Here is a 19,986-nt window from a genome sequence, read left to right as displayed (position 1 = left end):
AAGAAAAAAAAATTCAGAACTATATTTCACTGAAATAAGACTGTTCAAAACAAAAATTATTATTATTATTAATTATTTATGAATGGTAGGATTGTAAATTTCAAGCATGAAAGAGTGGAAGGTACATTTTTCAATATTTAAATTGTATTATAAATCTTATAATAATCATGTGAGAGATTTAGATTTTACCATTTAAATATCAAAACCTCCTTAAAAAAATGAGGTTATAAATAATAGAGTTTTGTAGAGATATTTATGTCAATTTAACTAAAATTTATAATTAGAGAAAAATTGAAAAATAAAGAGAAGAGGATAAGACATAGAAGGCACATATCAATTTGGAGTAAATAAAACATCTTCCTAAGCATTATATATATATACACACATTAAATAAATTTAAATTATTACAGTAAATAGAGGTAATTGCTTCAACGTTAAAAATCTTGTGATATTAAAATATCAAACATACAGGCAGACAAATATCAAAATAAATCAAAAATATCTTAAATATTAAAATTTTTAATACACCCACTCATTTTAAATGAAACCAACCCATTATTAAATGTATTATATGGATGTATATATCTTTCACCTTTAGGTCCTTTACACATAACCATATTAGAACCAACACATCCACACGTACACACACAAAATAATAAAGATGTAAAGGCATAGTCACATGCCATGGTCCCCAAACTTTTGGTTTTTCATTGTTGGTTCACCAACTCATCACACCATCCAAAACCCAACACGTGTGAAGCACCATTAATGATGTAAGAGTCAAACAAGCAAAACACCTCACACGTGTCAACCACCATTGACATCCTCTTAACAAGTGTCAAAAGGCTGCTGTTGAACCAGCTGAAACTTGAAGGTATTCCATACATATCTTATGCAAAAAGAAAACAAAAGAAAGCAAAAAAAAGGATTGGACTTCACATGCTTGTGCATGTTAATAATGGAGTTCATTGCAAAGTGCAAACCAAACACACTTTGAAAAAGTTTTCAAGCTATATTAATTTTATGCTATAAATAAGCAAAGGGAGTGCTTATTCTGGTTTCATGGTGAATGCTTGTACTTGATATACTTTGCTTGCAAGTGTTTCAGATTTTATTTGAGAAGAAGAGAGATTGTAATACATATATATATATATATATTTGACAATGGTTTGGTCACCTTTGCATGCCATGCAAGCTTACATGCATACTCTTCAACTGGTATTATTCCCTTTCTCTCTTTCTCTTTGTTTTTCTTTTTTATATCTTTTTGTCCTTTCTTTCAGCTCTCTAGTTTTGCCATGCACGTACTCATGGATGCATGCATGCATGCATGCATGATTTAGTTTATTGATTAAATTGGTTAATTATTTACAGTGCAAAGAAGATGACAACAGCTCAGTGGTTCTTGAACCAAAATCCATGGAGTTTATATCAGCTTTAGCAGCAGGAAACCAAGCTCAATTAATGGCAGACATCTCCTCTGTTCCCATCTCCCCATCAACCTTAGCCCTTGCAGTTGCTGCAAAACAAACAGGAGGTCTTCTCCTCTGCATTCGTCCTTCTCTCCAAACCCTCCAACAAACCAAAACTCACCTTCAAAACCTCCATCTGTCTCATGTTGTTGACCTTAAACTTGGCAACCCTTGTGAAGTACTCAAACAGTATCACAACATTGACTTTGTAGTCATTAATAATGATCATCATCATAATCAAGGTTGTGCTTTGAGTTTGTTGCTTTTAGGTTTGGAGTTGAGCATGAATCCTAATGGTCCATCAGTGGTTGTGGTCATGAACAATGGAGGAAGAAGATCACCATCATCATCATCATCATCATCATCATCATCATCATGTGGTCATGAAGTTGTGAGAGGATTGAGAGGGAGAGGAGTTCATGTTGAGTCTGTGATTTTGCCTATTGGTGATCATGGTATGGAAGTTATTAAGATTAATGGCAAAGGAAATAAACATCATCATCATCAAGAAGTTGGGAGAAGATCAAAGAGAGTTTTCAGAGTGTTTGATGATTGATTGATATTAATAGAGATTGATTAATAATGTGAGTAATTAATTAACTTTTTTCACCTTTTGGTGTTTGTAACTTGTTAATGTTTGTATGTGTTAGATAATCAGTGAATGAAATTAGAGATGTTGATGGCTTTCTTTATTTATAAATCTCATGATAAAGTGAAAATATATCAATTTAATTATGTATCTATATATGTACAGAGAGATATGTATATATATTAATATATATATAGAGAGAGAGAGAGAGAAGGGAGAGAGAAGCCAACGGCATTTATGGGTACAATTTTTTTCTTAAGGGAACTGTATATATGAATAATATAATTGTGTGTATTTTTGCCCATGTTTTTTCTCTTATATATATGCCACTATGATTAATTGGTTAAATTATTCATTAAGTAGGTGAAATACTTAATTATGTTAGTTATTTATGTTTAGTTATTTTTATATGATTTTTTTAAGTTAAACATGCAAATTAACCCAAAGAAGATTGTGATAGTCCTCAGTACTTTAACTCAACAGTATATAAGTAAAAATATGTAAAAATATGAGATTTATAAAATATGTAGATGAATATGTTATTTGCAGAGATGGGCGGCACATACACCATAAATAGGTCTATTTTTGAAATTAGAAACAACTTAGCAATGAATTAAGACATTAAAAATTCCATTTCTAATCTACTTCAAATCCATTAATTTCTATTTCTAATTCGTTTTCAAGTTTAAAAAGATCAAAACAAAAATAAATTATTGTGAAAGACAAATAATACTATAGGTCATTTAGATGACCAACATCATGATCATCAGTATAAATTGTTGTGAGTCCTAATTAATAAATTGCGAGCGTTGAAGGATCCTGGTCTTGAAATGCACCATCATATCCTTCAGCTAGCGCATCATCTCCTCTAGATATTAGTCCCTCTACTCTCTCATTTTCAAGCAGACTCTGTTAAAACTTTTTATTATTATCTTGTAATTGAATGATTGTTTGATGCAACTCTCTAATCTTAGTTTGTACCGCCTTTGGATGATGTACCGGTAAATAAGATTTGATATCACTAGAGATGAAAAAAATAAATCCATGGGATCCTACTCCATACACCTTGCATTTTATGTTTTCTCACCCCATAGTTTCATAGTATATAACTGCTTCATTCGCAGTAAGGCCTTGTCATGCTCTTCTTGTGTTTGAGTTGCTTACTCCACAAGCTCCAAATATAACAATCTTGTATCAATGAATTTGACTTGTCAATTAATGTTCTCAAAGCAATAAATAAAATTGCAAGCAGTGCAAACAAAGTTTATAGTTCAAAAACTCAAATAAATTACATGTTATTTTTACTTTAATAGCCTGAGATCGTGCATCAATGAGCTCTAAAGCACCACCCCTTCTATGGGGCACTTCAAAAAGCTCATACGGAAGGTCACGACCAAGTTTCACTAGTTGGAATAGTATAATAAATTGAATTAAGTTCCACTTAAGATCGCTATACTAACTCTTTGTAATTTAGAAACATATTTATGCCAATATAAATGACTTATCAGTCTCTCTACATGGGAAGCATGAGAAATTGAGTTTTTGTGTGCCGAGATATACTACATCCAAGTACTTACTAACCATAATTTCTAATATACCTTCTTAAAAATGTTATTTTTTAAATAATTTTTACATAAAATTTTTTTCTTGCAATGTAGTTAGCTGGACACTATTACAGTTCAAATGAATCATTTTATTTATTTTTTTATTTTTACAAAACTAACAATCCACTCATCCCAACCAATGTTGTAAGAGCAAGTTGATCCGCTCACTCTCAATCTCTAACTTGTCAAGCGAAAGAGTTACCATCCTCCGAAAATGGCCCATTTTACTGAGAGATGATCCCACGGAACCGGTTCCATAATAGTTATCATAGAACCGAGATGTGATTCAACCTCATCTGTTGGATTGCCTCGATTTAATAACTCATAAAGTAAAGAGCATGAATTTTTTAAGATAATTATCAATATATCCCTAGATTATATAATAAAAAATAATAAAATTTATAAATCCATGGCTAAAATTGAGTCACGGTTCCGTGGTAGTTACCACAGAACCGAGTCTACCGGATAAAAATTCCATTTTACTTGCCTTCCCAAAGTAATTTCATTATGTTTCAGGGAGCAACATTTTTTTTAAAAAAAACCCAAGAAATCAAGCCCAAGAAAAGCCCAACAATAAAAATAAAGAGCCCAGCTACAAAGAAAAAGGCCCAGTCCATCAACACCAACAACCCTAGCTATAAATAGTCCCCTTATAAATATCACTTCTCTTTGTTCCCCTTTTATTTGTTCTCTATCTTTGTTCTAAAACCCTATCCCTAATTCATCGCACAAACCCTCGAGATCTCCTCCCAATGGCCGAGCCCGAGATCGCCGCCGCCGAGATCCCCCCACCCACCGACCTGGATGCCTCGGCCTCGGCGCCGGAACCCATCACCACGGCGCCAGAGCCCATCACCTCAGCGCTGGAGCCCATCGCCACGGCGCCCGAGACTCGAGACGGAGAGGAGAGTCCCAAGAAGCCCGAGGAGGATGAGGCTTCCTTAGCGGCGGATCACAAGAGGAAACATGAGGAACTGGAGCCCCAGGTGGACGAGTCGGCCCCAGCTCCGATATTGGAGGCGCCTGCCGATGAGGCCTCGAAGGAGGATGATGGTGGCGAGAGTGAAGCGAAGCGGCAGCGTGTGGATGGCGATGCTGATGGTGCAGGTATTGTGTGTTCTTGTTTGCCTGATCTTTGGTGTATCATGTTTGGCTGGTGATTAGGGTTTTTTTTTTTTTCAAATTTACTGCGATTGTCGTTTTGGAGATCTATTGTGATATGTCTTGGTTACAGATGGTGGTTTCGTTGTTTTAGGGCTTCAAGCTCAGGGTATCTTGTATGCTGTTTTTTATCGGCAGTGTTTGTCTCTTTGTTTATTAAATTACCATGTTGTTTATTTCAAGAGAAAAAGGTCTGGATTTAGGTTAGTTTAGCTTATTATCTGCTAATGTAGAGGTTGGGAAAGAAAAAGAAGCAATGTTTTTCCTCTTGTTGATGCAGCAGTTGATGGAGCAAACGAGGCACATGAGCTGGAAGCCCCTGCAGTTGGGAATGGACAACTATCTTCAGCTGAGAATGTGGAGCTGGAGAATGCTGAGGATGTTCAGAATCCTGATTCTCTTGTTTCAGAGGAAGGCAATGATCCTTCTGCTTATGGGGCTTCAACGTCTCGCAAGATTGAAGTTCCAAGCAACAAGGTGCTCTCTATGTGCTCTTTTGATGCCCTTTTTGTTACTTCTTGTTCTGATAATTTTTAATTGTTGGTCAATCATGCAAGTTATTCATACGCATAATATTTGTTTTATATTAGGGGCTACCTGTTGAGTGGTGCCCAGATGCCTGGATGTATAGTTTTAGGTGAACATAATTTCTAACCCCCTATTTGTCTATTATTATACACTGTTCTCAGCATTATAATTGGTAGGATTTCTTCATATCCTTGTTAACAAGTGTGGCATTACACCTTATTAATAAGTGACAAAGTTTAATGGATTTGATTTGTATGTGTGAAGCTTTGCACAAGCATATGTATTGTGGTAGTTGACAGGATTGCTTGTAGTAATAAAATTTACAGTATCAGGATAAATTACTTGAGACCATGTAATGTTGAGCAGGGTTACACGAGTGCAGTGGTGTTCTATGCTTGTTCTGACTGTCCTTTATAAAATTCTATGGACCATTGATGAAAAATCATTCCCATTTTCTTGGTTTTAGTCTTAGCAAGAGCTGATTTTGCAACTTGTTTAGGAATTTGGTCTTTATTTTAGGTTTAAAATAGTAGAATATGACTAACAGTGCAAATCAATCTGGTGATCATACTAGTTATAGTTTTTATGTTTGATGTGTTTTCTCCATGGGGATCACATTTTTCATTTCAGAAATTGATCATGAATGTTGTTTGCTTAGGTTGGTGTTCTCATTGGTAAATCTGGTGAAACAATCAAGAATTTGCAAATCAATTCTGGGGCAAAGATTCAAATCACAAGGGATGCTGATGCTGATCCACGTTCTGCAACTCGACCTGTGGAACTTATAGGGAAACTAGAAGATATCAACAGGGCTGAACGGCTGATTAAGGCTGTTATTGCTGAGGTTTTCTGCATATGATATTTGTTTTTTTATTTATATTCTATTCTTCTGTTGCTTTTACTGTTTAGTGGTCAATATTAGGTTCCAAGTCTAATTATTCTAACAATTTGTTTTACTAGGCTGATGCTGGGGGTTCTCCTTCACTTGTGGCACGTGGTTTTGACACCACACAAACTGGTGCTGAGCAAGTTGAGATACAAGTTCCGAATGAGAAGGTCAATGTTCTTCTGATGTGCACATATAAATATTGTCAGTTAGTTTCCAGTAACATGGTGCCACTCTGTATTATACAGGTAGGATTGGTAATTGGGAAGGGTGGTGAAACAATCAAGAATCTGCAAACTAAATCAGGTGCTCGTATTCAGGTATCTTTTGTTCCCATCTTATGTTAGATGCATTAAATATTTTTCCTTCCATTCCTCCTAGTACCTGACACTCTATTCATATATATTTTCCTTGATGCTTATGGAGTTCTTACTTGTGTTGTAGTTAATACCACAACATCTTCCTGAAGGTGATTTATCCAAGGAGAGGACTGTCCGGGTAACTGGAAACAAAAGACAAATTGAGGTTGCAAAAGAATTGATCAAAGATGTTTTGAACCAGGTAACTTCATAGAACCTATTCATCTAGCATATATCTTAATTCTGAATTTTCTTTTTGGTATATGCTATCTATTGGTAATTGGTGATGTGGTTGCTGGTAACTATCAACGGTGTTATGCTATGTTACCGTTGCTAATACTTTTTAGCTTTTCACATAATTGTTCCTTATTCCTTTAGGTTCATGGATGGAAATTAATTAGGTTGTGTAGAAGGTATTCTTGCATTTTCCTGCATCTCTAGTGAGAAAAAAAAAATCAATGTACAACTTTGTTTATCAATAAAGCCATGAATTCAATGTCTAATCTGGATTAATCTGCATGTTTAATATTCTGCTGGGACATTTCATTATAATTGTTTGCAGACAGCCCATTGTGATATTTAGTGGTTGTGTACATATATTTCAACTCGATGTGATATAGTTTCGTAGAATTTTTAGTTAGTATGTAATCTAATGGTCATGTGTAGGTTATGATAAATAACTGATTTTTAATTGGTTTATATTGGTTTAACATTTGTGACACTGTAGTCAAGGTGGTAGACCTTTAGGTTTGGTGCCGATATAAGCCAATCTCAGCTAACTGATATCATTGGACCATATGCTTAGGTTGACATCCACAAACCTATCCTTTTTTGTAACCAGAACTCAGTATAAATGTAGAATTACACAATGTATACCTTGAACTTAATAATTCTTTGTCAAATTGTGCTTTATTGATTTCCTTCACTTTCTCCTATGGTTAAAACTTATGACTTGGTTGACAATTTCTATTCCCAAGTTATTCTTTCGTTACATTAGTGTTTTTTGTCTAATTTTTTTATACCTATGTGATCTGGTAACTCTGATAGGTTTTACTTTTGCATATTACAAATTTCTGTCATAAGTTTCTGAAGTGCAAAACTAAGAAAGATCCTAAAATTTTCATTGCATTTATTCGAGTAATTCTAGAGTGGCATGTACTCTGGTGAACAGTGAACCTAGACTTCAAGGAGATGGTTTACTTAATTTTAACATGAGGGTACAATTTAACAAATTGATTGCAGAACACTGGACATTGGTTCCACATATCTTTGGTTGTGCTGAAATATGATTTTATTATTTCAGTTTCTTAGGATAAGTCTATCCCAAAATATAATTTGATTGCTCATTAATTGTAGATATGCCCTGTCGCTAACTTCATAGCTGCATTTATATTTGAATAGAATTGTGCATCTGTTTCTAAACCCAAAGTACCAAATGGCGCGCAAATAAAATCTTTGGGTACACGGTCAGTGTTAGCAAACTAGTAGCTTTGGTTCCATATGGAAATAATGTCTGGAGTATTGATTTTGACTCGTGTTTTCAAATTTTTTAAGGGAGCCTTAGATGTGGCATGTTAAAAGTTGTATTTTACTAAGTTTATTTACTTGAGTCTGTCTAGCATGGGCAGTTTAGATAGTGGGTGCAAGAAATCTTACATCTGTTCTAGCAGTTAGATATTATGGAATGCCAGCTGTTTTGGAATTAAATGACTGGTACTGTTTAATCTGGATGAAGCAATGTCTACCTGTATTAAAATGAGAAAAGTCAAGTATTATGATTCTTTTGGAGTCTATGGTATCAAGAATTCAGTTGTTTTACTAGACGGTTAAATTTGTTTTTCGGTTGTGTTGTAATTTTTTATTGACTTATTGAATTAGCAGGAGAAGACTGAGGCTGTCAGAGGTATACTTCAGACACTTTAACCTACTGTTCTCTTGATGTTCTGAAGTAAAATTGTGACTGATTCATGATTTTTTCTGGTCTGTGCTTGGATATGATGTATACCCTGCTTACATGTTGAACACGGCATGTTTCAATGGATGTAATTATTTGATGAATTTGAGGAAGTTCCATTCAGATGCTAGTGTTTGACTTCAAATTCTTCTTTTGCAACTTGAAGATTAAGTGTGCTCACTATATGCCAAAAATTAATTGCATGGACAGAAGCATAGGTTCTAAATGGCTGCAAAATCTCTACATGTCATGAAAATTTTCTGGAGCAAGTGTTATTTCTTTTGTAGTGCATGTGTACATGCTGGTGTAACATGAATATAAGTTGCCTTTGTCTGAATTCCTTAGAATTACCCATGTTCATTAGGTTTTATCATTTATATTTTCATGATTTGTTTTTCATTCAATATATCTGTTTTTGCACCAGCAATGTAGTATGCCTTCCATAGTTTCCCTAGATATGTGCTTTAAGACACAAAGCCTTAAACATGTACATGCAATGTTGTCTGTTCTCTGTATGCTTCATAGCTTTGCATATAGCGTCGTGTTTTGTGTTCAAGTGTTGTTTAGATTTCTTCATCCTGGAAATGTCCTAAATCTTTAGAGCTGATGACCTTTAATTAAGCTGAGTGAAGTGAAAATTCCATGCAAATTCGTCCATGCTTCGAGAATGAGAGCTTTTGTCTGAATAAAATCTAACAAGGCTTGCGCTATACTTGCATGATCCTTGTGAAACTCACTTGATGCCCGTTACCATGGTTTATTCATTCTGAAGGTGCCAATTTGGAATTGGTTGGCTTTCATAATGCAGATGTGGCTTTTACCTTTCACATGGGGTCAACATTGGTTACTGGTGTAGCAAAAAATTCCATTGTTCAATATCATCTACAGAAGAAGGATATCAGGCACTAACTCTTGCCATTGCAGGATATTCAAATAGTTGGTAAGACTGCTTTGAGACTTAGAATACAAATTCATATCGCACAAGAGCATTGTCATAACCTTAGCAGTGACCAGAATTTTTCATGCTCGTGCCATATACTTCCAAAATAATGAATCCTTGAAACATGTCTTCATTGAAACTTTTACTTTCAAAGTTGAGTACCTAATGCATGCAGAAACATTCAGAGAGCATTTCATAAATGTATTTAAGTACTACCTGATCTTTAGAGTTTCATACTAATGCTTATCCGCTTCCATATCTAGTGACATTTTGATTAGTAGTTCGCATGAATTTTGATGTAAAACTCAGCCATTGCTTTGCCTATTTTAAGATCTATTGTTGGAGCGGCATCACAATAAGGGGTTAGAGTTGTTTATATGTTATTGTTTTTGGTCTCTGATTCATGTCCTAGCTTAAGAGTGTTCAGTCCTATGGTTATGAAAAATATTCCCATGCTAAACTTCAACATGGTAAACTGTCTTCCTGAATTTTGTAGTTTTTTCTGCTATTTGATGAGTGATAACTGAATATCAGTTGACCTTCCTTACATGCTACCTGCATGCCTCTATGTTTCACTGGTTACTGTTGTATCCCTAACAAATCTTCAAGCTGATTTTCTGATTATGGCAATAATATATTCTATTTATGAAGCTTATCAGGAACGAGTATTCATGTGATGATGCATTTCCCTTTTTTTAGCCATAACTGACTGATTCTTATCTTCTTCTGCTCATTTGTTTATTTCAAGCTATATGGTTCAATTTTTGATGGGTCTTGTATGAATTGTTTGATTTTTGCACATTTGAACTTTGATTGACCTTGTGTTCCTGCTTTGGAAGCATCAATCGAAGGCGATGTACTTCTATCTAAAAATTGTGAGGATTATTGTAAATTATTCGAGCTTATGCTGCACAATAACATCATAATTTAATGTGTAGACTTATGAATAATTTTAGACTTCACTAGCAATATCTGATGCATGTAATGCTTTTGTTTCCTGTATTGTCTTATGCTGTGATGATATTCATTTGTTGTTGATGGTGCATGTTTTGGTTGAGATGGATAAATTTGACTGTGTTTTTCAGGTTTCTTTCTAGTAAGACAGTTGTCTGTCATGTTTGTTACAACTTTGAATCTTCATGCAGTGTCTACCATCTTCATGTGTATGTTATTGTGTTTATTTCTGTATATATATATAAATGTTCTCATTAGAATGATGATATGTATTTGTCATGCTTTTTTTTCCTGTCCAATTAATCTCTGTTTTTAAGAATTTTGTTTTGAGCTCTTTTGTCACTGATTAATTTTTGAGTTATGTTTTTATCTTTATTATGCTGTTGAAGTTTTGATCTTTTATAGGACTTGGGGGATATTTTTATGGCTTGAAGCTTGGTTTAAGTTTTAGTTTATATTTTATATCTTATCTCATTAAATTTTTATTTTGATCAGGTTCCAACAAGGCCATCATCTCTCTCAGGTGGGTATAACCAGCAAAGTTTCCGTGCTCGTGGCCCCACTACCTCAAATCAATGGGGCCCTCGTGCTCCACCCCAATCACAGATGGGTGGTGGCTATGACTACCAACAGAGAGGTATGTACCCATCGCAAAACCAGCAATATCCATCCCAGCCATATGGTGGTTATTCCCAACAGCCTCCACCAAGAAGCAGCTTTGGCTCTGGCTGGGAACAAAGGCCTGGTGGTTCTGCTCCGCCAGGTAGCTATGACTACTATGGTCAAGGAGGCCGACCAATTGATGGCCAACCACCGAAATGTTCCTGCCCAAGCTCCTCCATCTTCAAATTACCATTATGGCCAGCCTCAAGGACCAATGTATGGCCAGCCACCTCCATATGGACAATCAGCCCCTGCCCAGCCGACCTATGGACATGGGTATGATGAGCCAAAATATGATGGTCAAGCCCCCAATCACCAATACTATGGACAACCACCAACGGGTGCTCAATCAGGTGCTTATTCCCAACAAGCCGGTGGGCCACCGTCAGGCTATGGACAGCAACCTTATGGTAAGCCGCCATATGATGTTAGCTCTCAGGGAGTGCCACAGTCATATGGCCCGCCAAGAGCTAATCAGCCAGCAGATTCTATGTACCATGGGCCTACACCGACCTATGGATCCGGTGGACCTCAGTCATATCCATATGGTTCTGGTGCTCCAGCACAGCCACCGCCTTCTTATGGCCAGCCATATGGCCCAAGCTCTGGTACTGTAGATGGGTATAATCAGCAGCCTGCTGGATACTCGCAACATGGTGGTCAGACTGCTCCTGGGTATGGCCAAGGCGGACAGCCCGCACCCGCGTATCCTCAACAAGGTGCCCCACCGACAGGATACGGACAATACCCACCCTCACAGCCGGGCTATGGTGACCAGGCAGCCACGAACAATGCAAACTATGGGTACCAGGGAGTATCAACTGATGGGAGCTATGGTAATAATGCCCCAAATGCAGGATATGGTACCGCTCCGGCCAGTGGCCAGCCAGGCTATGGCCAAGCCGGTTATGGCCAGCCACCGCCAACCATGCCGGGCTATGATCAATCAGCGGCAACCCAGCAGCCTGGTTATGGGGCTCATCCTAGTGGTGCACCGGCTACTTACACAAAGAGTTTGTCACCCCAGCCTGGCTACGGCAGTGCTCAGTATGATTCTGCTCAGATGTATGGCCACCATTAAGGTTAACATGATATCATGACATAGAAAAGCTTGGCTACAATAGGTACTCCATTTGGTAAAACTAGTTTAGGTCTGCTTCATGTGTTGTCAAAAGCTTGTCTTGGTGTCATTGGACAACAATTTCCGGTGCTTCTTTAACCTTGTCCACTTATTTTCACTTTTTATCTAATACTTTGCGATTTTATAGTTTTGTCTCTCGGCTGTATGCCCTTAACTCCTTTCAGAACAGCTCATGCTCATGGTTTTAATTTATCTCTGCATTTTATTTCTTGCTTGACAAATCCAGGTTATGAAGATCATCACTTGTGGAACATTGTTGCATATATATATATATATTTGAGGTTTTTTTTAAATGATATATATGTATACATATGTTTTATTTGGGTTTGTGTTTGTTTTTGGCCTTTTCTAAGGGTTTATATAATAATGTCTACATATTATTATTGGTTTGTGTTTGTTTTTGGCCTTTTCTAAGGGTTTATATATGGCATTTTTAATATGTACTATTAATGTTTGGTTACGTTTTTTTCCTATATTTTGTCGAGTGACATAATATATATTGTATACACACACACAATTGTTGTTTGCGTCTATGTAACTATTGGTTTTTAGTTTTTTTTTTTCCTCTTTTTCTTTTTTATTAAGTGACAATATATATATTTATTGGTGTTTGTCTGTATATAATAATATATATACTATTGGGGTTTTTGGAAGGGTTTTATTAAGTTATTCTTTTGGTTTTAGTTATTAACATGTAATATTATATGGTTAATAATCTTGAAGTTTATATTTTGATGTATACACCTCCAAAGAGATGTTCTCCTCAACCAAATACTTTATATTTTATTCAATTAAATTTTAATAAATATTTTTTTTAAAATAAAATTTTAATTCAAAAATATTTAACAACTCTCGGATCAGTGAATATAAAACAATAGTGAATCCAATATTTTTAAAATCAAAATTAATTAAATTAAAGTTCCGAAATACTGTTTAAGCTGAATACAAATCTATTCTAATGCCAGTCGGACGAATCTTTTGTCCTCTTTGCTTATCCTGTTGACACGTGTCCTTGCTTCTTCTCACCTGCCAAACCCTAACCCTAACTCCACTTTCCGCCCCAAAACCCTAGCTTTGCACAATTGGAAGCATCTCCAATGGCGGAAGAGAAGGTCTCCAGCACTGGAGAGGAGGATTCTCAGGTGGTGAACCCGTGGGAGGTGACGGCCAAGGATGGCGATAAGATTGACTACGACAAGCTCATCGAGCAATTCGGCTGCCAGCGACTCGGCGCTGACCTCGTCCAACGCGTCGAGCGCCTCACCGGCCGCCCAGCCCACGTATTCCTCCGCCGCGGCGTCTTCTTCGCCCACAGGTTCCTAATCAGGCTTCTCTTCGGATTTTTAAGTTTGAATGTTTCACCTTTGGCTTGGTTTTCTCTAGGGATTTTGATGAGATTCTTGATTTGTACGAGAGAGGAGAGAAGTTTTATCTCTATACGGGGAGAGGCCCGTCGTCGGAGGCTCTGCATTTTGGCCATTTGATCCCTTTCATGTTCACCAAGTATTGCTCATTTGATGTTGTTTGGTTGATTTGTGGAGTGAATTGTTGAAAAGATGGCCCTTTTGTTTAATTCTCTGGTTTTTGCTGATGTAGGTATTTGCAGGATGCATTCAAAGTTCCTCTTGTGATACAACTCACTGATGATGAGAAGTGCATGTGGAAGAACATCTCTATTGAAGAAAGCAAAAGACTTGCTCGAGAAAATGCGAGGGATATCATTGCTTGTGGTTTTGATGTCACAAGAACTTTCATTTTCTCTGATTTTAATTACCTTGGCGGGTAATTCTTGAGCCTGCTTCCTTGCTGAAAATTATGCAATGGACAAGCTAGTATTGATAAAAAATGTAGTTTGGTCTCAATCCACTGCAATCAACTAGAAAACATTCATTGGACATGGATAATTTTCACTTAAAACATTTGATGTATGCATATATATATCTATATTTGACATGACAGGATCCTTTGTGAAACTAGTAGGATTAGGCAGTAGGTTTTCAAGCCTTGTATTTCTGCATGAATCAATCCATTAGGAGCTACTGCCCTGTTTCTGTAACCAATACAGATTTTTTAGGAAAATTGCTATGTGAAATGCTTAACAGAAGTTTCATGTTTACACTTTGGTGTACTATTTCTTTATATATTTTATGCCGGACTGTTTATAAAATGACTCAAACTTTAATTCTCTTTTTTCAGCAAATTTTATGAGAACATGGTCAAAGTTGCAAACTGTGTCACCTTCAATAAAGTAATTGCTTGCTCCTTTTCTATTTAAGCGCCTTCCATGTGTACTCTATATGCTACTCTCTTTGTACTTGACAAAATGCCCGTCTTTTAGATTGCCTATTGTGAATTTTTTTTCCATGTAGGTTGTTGGAATATTTGGCTTCACACGTGAAGATCACATTGGAAAAATCAGCTTTCCGCCTGTGCAGGTTCTGTTACCACATGCAATGTTGCCCTTACATGTTTCCTTTGGCTTGTTGATTTTTGGGTTTCGGTGAAAGTGTGCTTGAGGTTCTGTCGAACCTGGCACTGGTAATTCAGGCTATATGCAATTGTTGACTTTGTTGAACCACAGGCAGTCCCCTCATTTCCAAGTTCATTTCCTCATCTCTTCGCTGACAAAAATAATAAAGTTAATGACAACCTCCGCTGCTTGATACCCTGTGCAATAGATCAGGTATTTGATTGCAGTAATTTTTCAAGTAAATAATTTATGTTTGGAAATAATCATGAAATGGCATTATGGAGATTGGAATGCTAAACTAATTAACTTATATTCCTATTTTTTTTGCATCTTACAAGCTGTTGCTTCTGGGTGAAATTAGTAGAAAGGGTAATAGATGCCTTAAATCATTAGACATGATAAAATTTTAAAAATGACAACCTCTCCTCTTTTTGGACATTATTGAATTTATTGTGTAGAATTCATGTTCATGCCAGCTGGTTGATTCTATGCATAAGGTATTCCTAATGATTATAAAGAAATTCACAATTTCATATGCATAAGCACCTTTTGAAATTAATCTATCTCAATATCCTTTAAGTTGTCATAGTTTGACAACCAGAATTTGTAAAAAGTTTTATCATTATTCTGTATTATATACAGCTGCGTAATTGTGGTCTGGTATCAAAGTGGGGATGAATTAAATTTATTTGTTCACTTTATACTTTTGACTGATTGCCACAGATATGAATTTTTTTCATCTAAGCCTTATTTAGCAAGATGTGCTCTGTCTATGGAGTGAAATTTTGAGACGAAAGGACTTTTTTTTAACCATAGGCCCATTTATTTATCGATGTGCAAAGCTACTGTACAAGAACTTTGATTTACAGCCTAGTGGCTTGTCATAGTTGCAAAATGTCTTTTTTATGGTTATGGTAGAAGGATGAAGCTAAGTATTTAATTTCCCATTTGTTTCCTAATTCCTACCGTCATTACAGTCGTGCCATATATGGTTTCGTTTGTGTATTCTTTTTATGCAAAACTGTAGAGCTTCATGTTTTATATACTATTGACACATTGCTCATAGGCCTGTAATATTTTCTTCTTTATCTCAGGATCCATACTTCCGAATGACTCGCGATGTTGCTCCAAGGATAGGCTACCAGAAACCTTCATTAATTGAATCAACTTTTTTCCCAGCCCTTCAGGTAACTTTATTAACTGAAAAAAATGTGGAAGCAACATGCCTGCTGCACATGTTGGTTGAGACCTCTATAGCAGTGCATCGAATAATGTTTTTTCTATCTTTGACTTCAATATGAGTGCTGATTATTAATACCCAGTTGTGAATCATCTATTCTTTTCATCTTTCTGATGCTGAGTGTCAACAGGGAGAGAATGGAAAAATGTCGGCTAGTGATCCAAATTCTGCCATTTATGTAACAGATTCTCCAAAGGACATAAAGAACAAGGTTTGGCTTCTAACTTCTTATACTAGGTCAGATGGGTTCAGCTTAGCTAATATATTGCCAAGTTTGTCGTTTCTTACTGATTTGCTTGTTATCTGCTTTGAACACAGATTCTATTTATCTAGGTAGTTGCTATAAGGCTAAAATTTCTATTCAAAAAGGTTATTCCGTGAGAAATCTTAATGTCACGCAAATCTGTCTCAGAATAGGAGACCCATTTACTATGAAACATGACAGAGAATTAGAATCTTAATGTCATGCAAATCTGTAGTTTGTGTTTGTGTTCCAATGAAACAGAACTTTAAGATGCGAACCTGTTTTGAATCATTATGCAAATCTGACTTCAAAGAGATGGTGTATATTTTCTACCGAAAGTCAAGTTTCTTAAATACATGGTACTCACTTCTTCCTAGAAGAAGCACCTTTTGATGATTTGTCATTTCTGCTGTATGAAAGATATTTTTTGACTTTCTGAAAGGTGCTTTCCATGTAAGGTAAGTTATATGGAAGATAATCTGAATTGCATGCTCTTTTGTGCATGCTATAATGGTGTTTACATTACTCCAAATAATTTAAGCTTAAACTGTTTATACTTGAGAAAATTATATTTTCCAAGGTAGAATTTTAAGTCAAATGGTTTGTACAGAAGATTGTTGAAACTTGATAGCAAAACTTGAAACAAAATGGCCACTTTATGCAAAACTACAAAAAGGAGAATCTGTGTATAATGGCTATGATTTAAATTGACATTGCACTATTTTGAAGTTATTTTAGCAAACTAGTTTATAGCCATAACAATACAGACAAAAATTGCAGAATAATTTATTTTCACTGTTCTTCTAATTATCCTTTGATATCATTGTTTATCATCTGTAATTATGGGGAAGGTAATGAAGATATTTACTTTCCAGTAGGCGTGTTAATAGATATTTAGTTGGTTTATCAAGCAGATTCCCTGAATTTATCATTAGATGTATGTAACAAAGCTTTGAATCTAATATCTTCACCAGTCTCTGAAATTTCTGTCATAAGATGCTTCCTATCCACTAATTGTTTCTTATGTTACTAATGTCAGGTGAATAGGTATGCTTTCTCTGGTGGACAGGACAGCATTGAGAAGCATAGGAAATTGGGAGCAAATTTGGAGGTACTATCTTTTTTTGAAAAGATGTATATGCATGTATTGTAGGTTTGGACTTCCACTTGTGTTAATATGCCTTCAATCAGCTTATTGGTGTATTCTAGCTTTGAGGCTGATAATCTAAATTAAAATCAATATATCAACCATCTTATCAGGGATGAGATATGCTGGAATGATTTTTCAGTGTTCTGGTGGTTATCTTTTATGGTGGTGGATGTTCGATGAATGATCATCATGTAAACATTACAGTTCTCCATATCAAGTAAAATGTACACATAACTTTTCAGGGCAATATGGCCAGTTATTATCACATGACAAATTTATAACCACATCAAACTTTTTGGGTTGGTACTATGAGTGGCAAATAAGTGGGAGTCTTTTTAAGTAAAATTAATTTTTGCCCTTTATGCTCAGGTTGATATTCCGGTCAAGTACCTCAGTTTTTTTCTTGATGATGATGCAGAGCTTGAACATATAAAGGAGGTAATGTAGTGTTGCAGATAGATATCTTGGACACCCTACTCTTTTTCTAGAGAACAATACGAGAATGTTGGTTAGATGCGATGACATTAAACATTTAATTTCGATCATGCCGTATCCTTTTTACGTATTTGTAGGAATATGGTTCTGGTCGGATGTTGACAGGCCAAGTTAAGGCACGCCTTATTGAAGTTCTTTCAGAATTGGTGGAAAGACATCGCAGAGGCCGGGCGCTGGTGACTGACGAAGTGAGTTCCTACTTAAAATTATTATCTTCTGTTCCGGGCATAATCCATGCAGAACAATATCGTCTAATTATTAGAATCTTTAGGATCATATACTGTCAAATAGTCTGCACTCAAACTATTTTTTATTTGTAGTTCTTCGTTAGTACGTTACTTTTACGACATTAAGCTTGACAAATTTTGAATCGGTTGGCGTGTTAATGTTTCAGATGGTTGATGCATTCATGGCTGTGAGACCACTCCCCTTCATGTTCAGCTAAAATAGAGCATCAAATAGAACCAGGTTCTCTCCCTTTCTTTGTTCATAGACTTTGGATCAAAGAAACTTAATTTATTGTGAATGTGATTCATTTTTTTCTTAATTTTATGGGAAGTCATTTTGTAGGTGAATAATTTTGTATAACATAAAACTTTAAAATGGATGAAGTAATGGTCATAGAAATTAAGTAACACTTATTTATTTCACCAGCAATGCTTCTCATTTGGTTAAATGAGACCATTAACCAACCGAGAAACTGACAGTTGAGTATGTATTTTGTTGAAATTATTGCTTTTGTTCATGGAATTTGAAGATGTTTGAAGTTAATCTGTACTTTGACTTCACTTTTTATTTTGATTCTTGTATTTTAAAAATCTTTAATATAGTTATCATCGTATATAATCTAGAATATATATTAAATTATTATTTTGAATGATGTGAAATTTAGAATGAAAAATGAAATTATTAGCATTTTTTTTTAAGGAAAAAGAGACAATAATTATAAATTTTGAGTAGATGTTATGTTTATTTAGAAAATGTAAAATCAGTTAAAAACATCAGATTCATTCAAGTGATTAGCAGTACTAATTTGAATTTTTTTGATTATTGGGAAAGACGAGTTTGAAATTCATGTAAAAGTATTAACTTCATGAACTCTTTGTGCGGATCTTAATAACTAAGATAAGAGTGTGTGAATTATTAATTCTGTGCATAACTCACAGTATTTTTTAAAAATAAAAAAATGTATAAAAAATATATTAAAAATAAAAATACAGGGTAAAAATAAACGTACAAGCAAAGTACAAAAATAAATATTCACTGACCCCAATAGATATCATGAATACATCAGATCTGACCAACGGGAAATATGGTGATACAGTGGTGCATTCATGACTTTGAAGTAACATGTACCGTTTTTAGACATTAAATTTTTTCCATTTTTTTTTAATAATAAAAAATAAAGTTTTTCAATGTCAGTACTAAGTACTTTTTCTTTGGTAAAATTTAAGTACCGAGTATCCATGAAATGATAGAAGACGTTCAGCTTTTTTTTGACAGTGCCAGGTAAAAAAGTTGCACTAAGGTCCAAAGTGGGTGAAGTGGGAAAACCAAGGAAATAACTTTTAAATTTTGATGAAATTTGTAATTTTAGGGTTTTGTCTTTGTGCACGCACCCCTGAAAAAAAAGTCTAAAATTACACCGTGTAAAGACCTCTTCATTTATGTATGAATTGCAGTAGTCCAATAAAACCTATTTATTATCATTAAATAGTTAATAAAAATATAATTATTAATGTTATCATTATAAAATATTCAAAATAATTTTTTTCCTTAAAGGTTTCTTTCTCAGAATAAATAATTTAAAAATAATTTAATCCATGTTTGGTTGGGCAATGAAACACCAAAATCACATATTTTCAATTTTTCATTCATATATATCAAAACAAAAACAATTATTTTTTTAAAATTTTTTTCTATAAATATATATAGCTATCGGCTTACTAACCGAGTCACAAGACATTTTACTCATTGTCTAGATGAGGGTGCAATAAAATTAATAATAGCATTGTTACTGAGTGGAGAATGAAGTGTGAGATACTGTATTAGTTTTATTAAATTATTAAATTTCTCTCAAGAATGTTATTAAAAATCAGGGATACTATTTATAATGTATTAATCCGGAGATATTTA

The 19,986-nt window shown here is 35.0% G+C and overlaps 3 protein-coding genes across 3 annotated transcripts; all 3 read left to right on the top strand.

Annotated features, from left to right (window-relative positions):
- Positions 1 to 1,028: 1,028 nt before the first annotated feature.
- On the top strand, positions 1,029 to 2,152 carry LOC120259337. The gene is made up of 2 exons (XM_039266927.1): positions 1,029 to 1,218; positions 1,375 to 2,152. Exons 1-2 carry the CDS (start codon positions 1,165 to 1,167, stop codon positions 2,026 to 2,028), a joined length of 708 nt encoding a protein of 235 aa, XP_039122861.1. The 5' UTR covers positions 1,029 to 1,164; the 3' UTR covers positions 2,029 to 2,152.
- Positions 2,153 to 4,348: 2,196 nt separating this feature from the next.
- On the top strand, positions 4,349 to 12,472 carry LOC120259117 (far upstream element-binding protein 2-like). The gene is given in 8 exon segments (XM_039266654.1): positions 4,349 to 4,772; positions 5,107 to 5,303; positions 6,013 to 6,198; positions 6,315 to 6,410; positions 6,489 to 6,560; positions 6,685 to 6,801; positions 10,943 to 11,263; positions 11,265 to 12,472. Coding segments are annotated over 8 exon segments (2,271 nt in total). The 5' UTR covers positions 4,349 to 4,417; the 3' UTR covers positions 12,192 to 12,472.
- Positions 12,473 to 13,273: 801 nt separating this feature from the next.
- On the top strand, positions 13,274 to 18,606 carry LOC120259284 (tryptophan--tRNA ligase, cytoplasmic). Its single transcript, XM_039266865.1, has 12 exons — positions 13,274 to 13,566; positions 13,635 to 13,754; positions 13,848 to 14,033; positions 14,448 to 14,499; positions 14,621 to 14,686; positions 14,833 to 14,934; positions 15,816 to 15,908; positions 16,092 to 16,172; positions 17,245 to 17,316; positions 17,725 to 17,793; positions 17,928 to 18,038; positions 18,245 to 18,606. Exons 1-12 carry the CDS (start codon positions 13,349 to 13,351, stop codon positions 18,293 to 18,295), a joined length of 1,221 nt encoding a protein of 406 aa, XP_039122799.1. The 5' UTR covers positions 13,274 to 13,348; the 3' UTR covers positions 18,296 to 18,606.
- The last annotated feature ends 1,380 nt before the right edge of the window (positions 18,607 to 19,986 follow it).

This window comes from Dioscorea cayenensis, chromosome 4, assembly GCF_009730915.1.
Source record: "Dioscorea cayenensis subsp. rotundata cultivar TDr96_F1 chromosome 4, TDr96_F1_v2_PseudoChromosome.rev07_lg8_w22 25.fasta, whole genome shotgun sequence".
NCBI lineage: Eukaryota > Viridiplantae > Streptophyta > Magnoliopsida > Dioscoreales > Dioscoreaceae > Dioscorea > Dioscorea cayenensis.
This window is presented reverse-complemented; position numbering and strand designations above follow the sequence as displayed.

What these genes read in the sequence shown, in the direction of transcription:
- LOC120259337 (XM_039266927.1), top strand. Translation starts at nt 1,165, where the DNA reads ATGGTTTGGTCACCTTTGCATGCCATGCAAGCTTACATGCATACTCTT. An exon ending in ACATGCATACTCTTCAACTG is followed by an intron (nt 1,219 to 1,374) that starts GTATTATTCCCT and finishes AATTATTTACAG; the next exon opens with TGCAAAGAAGATGACAACAG.
- LOC120259284 (XM_039266865.1), top strand. Translation starts at nt 13,349, where the DNA reads ATGGCGGAAGAGAAGGTCTCCAGCACTGGAGAGGAGGATTCTCAGGTG. An exon ending in AATTGGGAGCAAATTTGGAG is followed by an intron (nt 17,317 to 17,724) that starts GTACTATCTTTT and finishes CTTTATGCTCAG; the next exon opens with GTTGATATTCCGGTCAAGTA. An exon ending in GGGCGCTGGTGACTGACGAA is followed by an intron (nt 18,039 to 18,244) that starts GTGAGTTCCTAC and finishes TTAATGTTTCAG; the next exon opens with ATGGTTGATGCATTCATGGC.